This window comes from Nicotiana attenuata, chromosome 12 (genome assembly GCF_001879085.1).
Source record: "Nicotiana attenuata strain UT chromosome 12, NIATTr2, whole genome shotgun sequence".
NCBI lineage: Eukaryota > Viridiplantae > Streptophyta > Magnoliopsida > Solanales > Solanaceae > Nicotiana > Nicotiana attenuata.
The window spans coordinates 7,837,382-7,847,857 of record NC_032000.1 but is presented as its reverse complement, the minus strand read 5'-3'; the positions used below and the strand labels follow the sequence as shown (position 1 = coordinate 7,847,857).

The 10,476-nt window shown below is 37.0% G+C and overlaps 1 protein-coding gene across 1 annotated transcript; it reads right to left on the bottom strand.

Annotated features, from left to right (window-relative positions):
- LOC109235247 (serine/threonine-protein phosphatase 2A 65 kDa regulatory subunit A beta isoform) lies at positions 612-8,033 on the bottom strand. Its single transcript, XM_019401282.1, has 13 exons — positions 7,907-8,033; positions 7,308-7,721; positions 6,658-6,904; positions 6,280-6,392; positions 5,591-5,670; positions 4,581-4,722; positions 4,404-4,484; positions 3,747-3,851; positions 2,927-3,109; positions 2,518-2,610; positions 1,378-1,517; positions 1,234-1,300; positions 612-1,080 (listed from the first exon to the last, which is right to left on the bottom strand). The coding sequence occupies exons 2-13, from the start codon at positions 7,698-7,700 to the stop codon at positions 961-963; spliced, it is 1,764 nt and encodes a 587-aa protein (XP_019256827.1). The 5' UTR covers positions 7,701-7,721; positions 7,907-8,033; the 3' UTR covers positions 612-960.

Genomic DNA, 10,476 nt, shown 5'->3' with positions numbered 1-10,476 from the left:
CCAGTCTCCACCAAACAGTCCGAGTACTCTCTATACCAACCACAAGGTCCACAAACTATGGTAATTTAATTTTTATGCCAAAAAATATGACACGACATAAATATTAGGAAGGCTGGTACGTAACAGTAAGAGAAAGAGATAGAGCAAGATGCTATTGTATTTAATTCAACCACTATCCTAATCGTTTCACTATTATCGGATGTTGAAAGGTTAAAGAATGTTTGCCTATTGTGTTATTTTTCAAAAAAAAAAAAATGATTTTAGAATATGTTACAAAAGACATTACCAAAAGACTAGTATCGCATGCATAGATAGGATACAAATTATGCCGACCATGATCAAATCTTTGGATAGGTATATTATCCTATCTATATAGACAGATTACAGCATAATGAAATTATAACTGCGCTTAAATGTCAAACAAGTTCAAATCTGACTTAACGAGACCTCATTCTTCATGTTTCTCCGTTTAAATTCATCTCGAGCCAACAAATGAAAAATAAAAATAAAAAATACTAGAAGTTCTCTATGTATTCTATTGGCGTGAAAATCTTAGGGCCAAAAAACTACTAGAAAGTGTGAGGGAGGTGCTGGTCAAACATAACAAGGGCTAAGAAATGGAAAAGCTAATTTAAACGCAAACAATCTGCTTGAATAATGCAGAAAACGTTGTAAGTTCAAACAACAAAAAAGTACACTAACAAAAGCAAATACATGAGCTTAGCAGAGATCTAAATAGTATGGCAGCAACTTTACATGAAAAAACACTCGTCTTCATTAGTGTCACAGCATCTTGAATGTCAAATCCTACAAAAGAATTAGTAACAATATACGACTCCAAGCTCAACAGAATGCATTTCGTTTGCACATTTTTCCTTTTGCTTCTTCGTGCGAGAGCAAAATCCTACCAAAGAGGGATTTGAAGAGAGATTTCTAGTACTCTCACCACAGTTATGTTATCTAGCCTGACATCATGACGTTATCAATTGACTGTAGTGCTTGATTGGCATAAAAGCGAACATCAACATCAGGGTCTTCAGCTAGCTCTACTAAACTAGGGCGAATGGTTTTCTCCACCACCTAGACAAAAGAAATTAACGGACAGTCAGATTATAGGAAAATGATCAATGAAGCTGTTTTTAACACCAAACTTTGTAGAGTAGCTCACTCATTTTCCATAAATAAAGCAAGTACATGTAACCAAGAAACTAGAGAGGAAGCAATGGTTCTCACCGAGTGGTCAACAATAGGTATAAGGGATTGCAACACCTTTGCCACATTAAATTTAATGTTGGGCACTCTAGCATAAGATAAAACTTTCGGTTAGCACAAGGACTTGAGGTACAAAATCATATAAACGCTGGGAAAGCAAATTACCTATCCTTTGTTGCAGTAATAACCACAGGCAGCAATTTAGAACAAGTTATTTCAGAGCCCATTACAGGTGCAAGCAATGAAATTGCTCTAAGAATTGTCATTCGATACAAATAATGTGGACTGGTAGTCATATCCAAGACCTGCAAAATAAGACATTTTTAACTGAGGATGCAGAACAAAGCTGGTATTGATCATGGCAAAACTCTGGAGCCTAGAGGGGGTTTTTTTTTTTTTTTGGGGGGGGGGGGGGGGGGGGAAGGGGAGCACCCCTAATTCCTTTCCTGAACTTCACCTCTCCAGATAGCAGGAGAAAAATGGAAACTGCAAGACATACCTCCAAGCCCAGTGTTGCAGTATCTAGTATTTAACCCCTTAAAAAAAATGGTTATCGTTTTTCCCTCTTTTTTCCATCTTTTCAAGGTTCGGAGTAGGGTGTTCATAATTGGGAGTGGATGAGAGCTTCACATCAATAAAGTGCTGAAGGATATCAAGCTTAAAGTAGACTAATCACAATTTAGAGAGACAATGAAGAATTAGCAACTTGAGGACTAATATGGATATGCTGACTACCCGATTAGAAGAAATATCTCTGTTGTTTTGTGTATGGTATAAAAACCTGAAATTCCCAAGATTCATGGGATTGGAGATATCATGACACTTCCATTGCACTTTACAGATAATCAGCTGATGACCAAGTAATTTTACCAACTAGATCAACCATGGAAGGCCTTGAGTGTTGGGAAGGGCAATACAGATAGTTTGAATAACTTTATGGCACTTCACTGTTTTAAAGGATTGAAGATAGCAATCAAACCTACTTGGAACTACAATACCAAGCGATATATATAGTTGACCAGCTTATGATTGACTAGATCCACCATGATAAACCCAGGCATCAAGGTCAGGGGAGTGCATGCAGATTTGAGATTTTTACAAGAACTTTGGAGCAAAGATGCATAAACTTCAAGACTATCAAAATAGAAATCAATTCCACCCTTCTGCCCCACTACACTGAGCCTTGGGTCCCATCATCTTCATGAAGAGAAGATATATCTCATGACTACCTGAACTAGTTTTGTTTTCTTGAAAAGATATCATGCAAGAGAATTAGCAATTCCAATTTGCAGACGTCAAGCAAACCTGAGGAATTATATGCTGCATTGCCCACTCTGGACCAAATTCTTCTGCAAGACGCTTTAAGTTATTAGCAGCAGCATCTCTGATTGAATAAACCTGCATCACAAAATCAGCACGATATCAGATGATAAAAGCTATTGCCTTTTCGTATTCATCAATAGATAACAGAAAAACAAAAGGTAATTATCACAGAAGAGTTGATGGTAGCTCCAAAAAGGAAATGCCCCGACTCATTTTCCACTTGCAAATGAGAAAGAAAGTGAAGAGAGATGGCTGAGAAACACAAAAATAACCACCACATAGATAGTTTTATCACCAAAGTTTTCAACGAAGATGCTCATGTACCAAAGATCAAGGTTTTGTGCTTCTTCAGTTATATGAGTATCTAACAGCCAGCTTATCGTATACCAACCTTGTCCTGTAACCATTGCATACAAAGGGCACCAAGCTTATCATCAAAAAATCCTATGCCCAATTGACTTGCCAATAGAGGTATGTATTCTATTATTGCAAGACGGACTCGCCAATGCCTGTCCTCTGCTAGCTCAACAATAGCTGGCAACAGAGATTGGGATAATAAATCAATTCCAATCACCTGTAACATTTAGAGAATTAAGAGTTAGAGAAGAAGTGAACTAAACCAATAATAATAACAAACAAAAAGATCCAAGAGTTGCAGAGCACAACGAAACAATACAAAGCTCAAGCAGCTAAAAGACAATGACTAAACAAAGAGAAGCTTGATGTTGGATTTTTCAAAAAGGAACAGAACGTGAAGCTGAAATTACATAAAACAGAACCTAAACAATATTCAATGTCTTAATATCCCTGTAAAAGGAGTAATCACTTATTAACTGAAGATCCCCGTGCAACAACTGCTTGCAAAAACAAATCTAGAGCAAGTGGAGAAAATGATATTAAAACACATCCACAACTCCAGCACAATCATTCCTAACTAGCTCTTATCAACACCAAAGCCTAAGATGCACCTAAACATATATATCCCAGAACTCAAAGGAGATAATAAATCATAGGAACAAAAATATCCCCAAACCAAATAGAGTTCAAGATGTTAAAGGATTTTGATTGCCTTCTTTATTTAGGAGTTCATGCATCACAAAATACACATCACAACATATGGCATACCAATTTCAAAAATGAAGAAGCAAACAGTTCACTAGTCTCACAAGTAATTGCACACCACAAGAAAAATGTGTGCATCATTAACCAACCTGATTGACTTGATCAAGCTTGCTAATGATGTTCAGGCGCACATCAGGAAACTCGTCCTTCAGAAGGGAAAGAAATATTGGAAGAAGATGTTCAATGGTTGCATCCTGCATAAAATGCACAAACAGAAGTCAAGTTATTTCATGGGTAAATCTTTAATGCTTCAATCGAACATGGATGCAAGTTGCATGATATGAAAAGTTCCCTATGCTAGCTTCACAGTTAGGTTGATTCCCTGGCTAGTTCATCAATTAACACAATATCATCCGCAACTAGAATGCATCTATCAAACCTAATCCTGTATCCTATTGATGAAATCATTCATAACTAGGATAAACAAGTACGGGCCAAGGCAGATTGGGCAAGTTTGTGCAACTCCATCCACTTAGGAGTCATCGAAGCATTTAAGTTTTTTTTACTATTCTATTAATAAGTTTAAAAATGTAAACGCTTTCTCCAAAATTGAGGATTATTAAAGGATTCACAAACTACAATTTATACATAGTTCAAAAGCCCAATGCAAAGTTGTTCCCCATAGCATTCGTATATGAGAGATATCACAGTAAATTCCAGACCTTTCCAACAATGCAACAACTATCTGTACCGTAAATAAAAAGCATGATCAATATTTTCCTCATCTAGAAGCCAATGCACCTCACCTTTCCCAAAACAGGAGCCATCCCCATTATAACAGAAGCCAAAGCAGATCTGACATGCTGTGAAGAATCTGATGATAATTCCTATAAATTTTATCAAACCCAAATACATATTAGAGGACCAATAGGAACCCAAAACGAAAAATGAAGCTCCTAACAGGAAATCTACCAAGCATATACCTTCACACAGGGAAGAATATGCTGAATAGCAAGCTCGGGACTAAGAATCCGACAGAATTTGGTGACTTTCCCTGCAGCAGCTATGCGAACTTCAGCTTCATTATCTCGAAGCAAACGGACATAGGCAGGCACCAAATCCGTCCTAAATCATGGTTAGATACAATCAGACATCTGACAACAAGGATTTCTAGTTCCATAACAAAAAATATGGTGGAAGAGAACATAATTCATTGGCAGAAAACATAGAAAAGTATGAAAAGCATATCCCGCTACTGATTAAACACTTGCGACAATACATTCCATGTTTTCAAAATTAATTCTTTTACTTTAATACGGTGACGACACATTAGTTACAGAAAAATCCACGGTCGAAACAAATATGCATACATTCCCAAACTACCACTAATTTCTTTCATGGAGCTCCTCAGTCAATTGCCCTTCCTGTTATTCATCAACAAAATGCTATCAAAGAGGCTAGCAATAAAGCCCTGGAAAGGAGCCTTCAGGACAAGACGGTTCTTACTAGACCCACTAGACAAACAAAAAAATCCGCAAGCAGTTGTTTCTTCTTTTTTTTTTTTTTTTTTGTGGGGGTTGGGTCCACATTCTCTGAAATACAGAACTTTTCAACCAAGTTGGTAGCCAAAATTTTGAGTTATGACAACAAGAATCTAAATGTGACTCATACCGCAATAGAAGTAGTTCAAAATGAGTCAGCAATAGCACAACATCATTTCATTCCACCAAATCCACATCAGAGAAGGAAGGTCAATGAATATAGTGCATAACAGACGTATAAAAGTATTTGTGAATCCAAGTATGTAGAAGGTTCAACATATGTTATAGTTATAAATTACACTGCCAACAAAACAATTGCCAATTTAAAGATAAAATTACTAAAAACAACCAAAAAATTATAAGAATTACCGTAAAACAGAATGTACTCCATAGATAGATATCACATAGGTAAATATTCACAAAGTGTCACATATATAAGTTGAGAAAAATACCTAGTGGGCTCAGGCCCTACAGCTTCACATAGTTCGTACAACTGGTTAGCAACCATGTAGCGGACGCGCCAAGACTTGTCCTGGTTATTAGTGGAAAAGGCGTGCACAAAACAAATGAAAATTTCATCCAAAGAAGGTAAAATCATCGAGACGGAGAGGATAATAGTAACACCTAATATTTTGAGAAGACTTTGATAATAAATACCTACTGCAGGTTATTTACCAATGCTAAACCAATATAATGAATCATTGCGAAGGTTTAATCTTTCCATTACATGCATATTTTACCTAAATCTTACTCCTATAACTACTGTAATTTCCACTAGCAAGTGTAGGCAAGTGCACTAGTGTACCAAAAGATTTCGAAACTCATATCTAGACGAATGTTAATATGTCGAGACTTGTTAGTACCTTTTCGTATTGCAAACTAAGTGAAAATGTCTAAGGACTATAATGACGACCATCATACCGCATCTATCCTGTAAAGCTTATTTTGGAATAGCTTCACTTTAACTTGACAAATAGTCTTTCCTACCACCAAGATTTAGCAATAAAGGCTTCACCTAAACATGCCTACTCAAGCCATTCGTCCATGTTTCCCATTCCCCTTAACAAGAATCTATAACAAGATGCAAAATTTCAAGGATCTATATGAGCCAGGACGATTGCAAACACGATCTAAAGTGTACCTGAGAGAAGTTGACAATGACAGGCAGGATGTGTGCAACACAATCCTGGGGCTCCAACAGCTTGCCAAGTGCAGCACAGCCCTCAACAGCTAATAAGCGTACGGAATCCTGATCTGAAATCAAAAGACATTAGATAAGCCAACAAAAAATTTATTTTTTATTTTTTATTTTTGAGAAAAAGACACTAGATAAGCTAACAAACAATACATTCCACTCTAAAATGCATCCTACGGCTTCAGATTTAACGAAAAAGTAACCATTTTATTGTTATATGCAATGGGCTATATGAAGTAGCACTAATTTAGAAATCTTTATAAGGGAGAAACTTAGACAATTCTCTCTAGTCACAAAGTTGCAAAACATAAGTGAGAATATTACCATCCTGTGTAAGATCATCAAATATTGACATGATGTCACTCTTGAGGTAAGTAGATTCAACGGTAGCAGCAAATTTCCCCAAGTTTGTGGCAGCTGATCTTCGCACCATAGGCATGTCGTCTTGACACAATTGACTGTAAATAGACCGAAGTTCTGCCTTCAACATCTCTGGGGCACTTGAGTAAGCAATATGAAAGAGTCCACAGGCAGAAACTCTAGCTGTGAACCATTCACCAGCTGCCAGCCTCTAGTGATAGGAAAAGAATAGGAAGAGATATAAACAACAAAATCAATCTAAACATTTTAATAAATCAAGAACCACAAAGTTAAGTAAAAGATATATCTTTATGAGCAATGTTAAGAGTTTCACAAGTTAGAAACATATTAGGGGTTGGAAGTAAGCAAAAGGTCTCCTTATGCTAGTCCAACAATATCGAATAACTTGAATATTACATTTCATAATGATAAATACTACTTATGAGTTTAAGTTACAACACAAATAAGATTAACTGATAACCAGAAATAAATGGTAAATAACCGGATATAACAGGTTATTATACTGACGGTGTAAAAGAAATTACAATGTCAATGCATATAACTTAAATCCATGAATAATATGAAGCAAACAATAGTAAAAGCCAGAGCCAAACCTTCACGAGAGGGACGAACCAATCAACCAAATCACTCTCCCTCATCTGAGATCCAATCCTACACAACGATTCGACAGCTTTATCCCTCACACAGGTCTCCTCGACAGTACAAAGCGTCTCCAACGGCGGGAGCAAAACATGAGCATGCTCTACACCTCCAACATAAGGGATAAACACACCAAGCTCTTCAGCCATTGCCAATAACACCTCATCATCATCATCATTGTTTTCACTCAAAAAGGGGATCAATTCCTTTCGAGTTCTTTCCTCACCAAGTGCACGTGCAATAGTCGATAACCTCCTAATTGAATTCAACCGTAATTGTATATCATCGTTCTTAAGTTCATCTATTAACACGGCTATGGGGTACAATGGCTCATCTACCATTGCCATTCTCTCGAGTTTTTGTTACAGCTGCAAATAGATCCAAAAAATAACAAATTTATCTAAGACACACAGATCTAAAAAAAAGTAAACAAATATTCAAATCTCTAACTCTTAGATCTGAAGAAAAATTGAAACTTTGAAGCATACTTTTTTCTGTTTATTAAGGAAGATGATAACAAAATGGACGGAGAGTCGGAGGAAGAGAGAGTTACCGGTAAAATGAGCTGCCGCCTGTTGCCTGAGATTCGACGGTTGGATTTCGTCGAATTCTAGAGAGAGAGAGAGAGAGAGAGAGAGAGAGAGTGAAAGGGAGATATTTGGTTATCGATGAAATGAGAATGTAGTGTTTGGATGGGTTTGTTTAATTTAGGCCCAAGAAGATACCTCGGGCTTGAAGATGGCTAAGGGCGAAGTGCATAAATAGCCATTTTAGGATCCGTATTTAAAGAATAGCCAATATTAACAAAGTTTTTAAAATTTAGCCGTCTCATAATCAACTTAAGAAATGCGGGTCTAAAGTTGATAATCACGGGTCTGAAGTTTTTATAGTTGGCAGAACCCAACTCTAGATCTAAATTTTGAATATTAACTTTTAAAACTCCAAACCTTCAGGTTTGAAACTAGATTTTGACATAGCCAACTTTAGACTCAAAGGTTATCAGAAGAAGAGGAAGTATACAACAGCATAAGCAAGTGGCATGCTTATGTCAGTGGCACGAGGTAGGTTGTAGCACACCACTATGGCTCGAGGCCAATGGTACGAGCAGTCTGGTAACAGCGCTTTTTAGCTTTCTTCAGGATTTGCCCCGAACTGTTCGACAGATTTCCACACGTTACGCACCCGTTCGCCACTTTGTTCTCAACTCTTCTCACCTCCTGGGCGAGACAAGCTACCGTCCTTGTCATATGATGCGGTTACGGCCATAGGTGCGCGCGATGACAACCCTCGGCTTGGATCCTCCTTGTCTTCATGATAAGGTTTGAGAAGACTTGCATGGAAGACTTTACGTAGATGCCCGCCCTGCCATAGTCACGAGTCTGTTTATAGTCGCGATTGTTGTCATAGTCAACAAGGTTGAAACTTCCAGGAAAAAACTTCGAATTGGGAGGGCGATCCTCCCGGTGAACTGACCGTACCCAAACCGACTTTTGTTCTTAATTTGAATGATTCCCGATCTAATTAGACGTTAAAAATTTATTAGTGTCTGATGCGGGAAGGGTTTCTTGTCCCATGAGTGGATTCTCGATTTTTTTAATGAATCCTAACTATTACCATTTTCTATTATGGAGATGTTGTTAAAAAAATAATATTTTTATTATCTCAAAAAGAATATCAAATTGAAAATAAAGTAGAATAATTTTGAGTATAGTGTTTATTAACATTGAATGAGTAATAAATTAGTTATATTTTTGTAAGTTTGAAATTGACCAAAGTTGGTCTTGTCCGTTTGCTTATAACTATTTCAAATTTTTAGCATTGAATTCACAATGAATTCTTTACGTTTCATTCATTAACTTTTGAGAATGCATTTTAACGTTTCAACTTAATGCTTTTTAATATTGTCTTCTTTGGACGTTACCTATCAGATGGTCCCATTTGATTTTGGACTATATATATATATATATATATATATATATATATATATATATAGTTTTGTGTTCTCATCTTCAGATGTAGTGAAAAAACAAAATAAATTTTTTCTATTATCTTGCTGGGTTATCTTTGTTAAACTTTGTTGTTTCTGCTCTTAGTTTATACTAGAAGAGCTTGTTGAATCCTGGGGGATACGCCTAATATTATTCATCTCGGTGTGGCGAAATATCCTTAAGGACAGTGTCTTTGACACGCCTCAAGCTAAACCTTTTATTCTCCATAATCATCCAAATTTTTTCAACAATCTTAAGGATATTTTACGTTGTTATCATGGAGAATAACGCTGCTAATGTTGCTATTTTTGGTGGAGATAATTTTAACCGCAAGCACGCTGTTGTTGACAAAGGAAAAGAAATTGCTTTGCTACTAGAAGCAGCCTTGTGGAGGAGAACAACCGTCAGAGAAAATCAAGTAACAGGTATGATAAAAGAAATGGTTATAAGCCCAAAACCAACAATCGAACCTTCAAGGAAAAAAGCAACTGCTCTCTATCTTTCAGCAACTGAACGGGAAGTGGTTTAAGAATAAGAAAGGACTTTAGAATCGGATGCGCTCGCCCAACTCTTTCTATGAACTTCACCCGGAACTCTTACAGTAGCAGTAGAATTAGCTTCAGTAGCACTCTTCTCGAATTTTTGGATGCACTCTCGCTTTAAGTAGCTGAAACCTCTATGTGGAAAAGTTTCTAGCTGGCATAAGAGAATGGAGTTACTGAGCTAATCTTCAAACGTCTATTTATGTGAGAACTTCTTGCCCCTATTGGCCAAGTATTACTTCACTTCCTCTTAGTTCAAGCTATTCCTTAGCAGAGGCAGCAGGGCAGGTATTCTCAAAAAAGAAAGAAACGAAAACAGGCAGGGAGGTAAGGCGCATCATGACATCGTAAGATGTCTCGCCCGAATGAATTAGTTGGTACTAGAAATGTTAGAAAAAGTGAACGAAAGGAGTAATAAGAAGTGAAAAGGACAGAGACACTTCCCAACCAGAAAGCAAAGTTCTGTGTGGCAAACCTGGTCACTATGTTGCTCAATGTCAAAAAATGATTGGGAATGACAATCCCACTAAGGCTAAAGTAAATTTTACTGAAGCCAAAGTGGATGATATAACTGTTGCGGTTGTTTCCCAAGT

What these genes read in the sequence shown, in the direction of transcription:
- LOC109235247 (XM_019401282.1), bottom strand. Translation starts at nt 7,700, where the DNA reads ATGGCAATGGTAGATGAGCCATTGTACCCCATAGCCGTGTTAATAGAT. An exon ending in GTAGGGCCTGAGCCCACTAG is followed by an intron (nt 4,723 to 5,590) that starts GTATTTTTCTCA and finishes ACCATGATTTAG; the next exon opens with GACGGATTTGGTGCCTGCCT. An exon ending in TGCAATGGTTACAGGACAAG is followed by an intron (nt 2,611 to 2,926) that starts GTTGGTATACGA and finishes TTTGTGATGCAG; the next exon opens with GTTTATTCAATCAGAGATGC.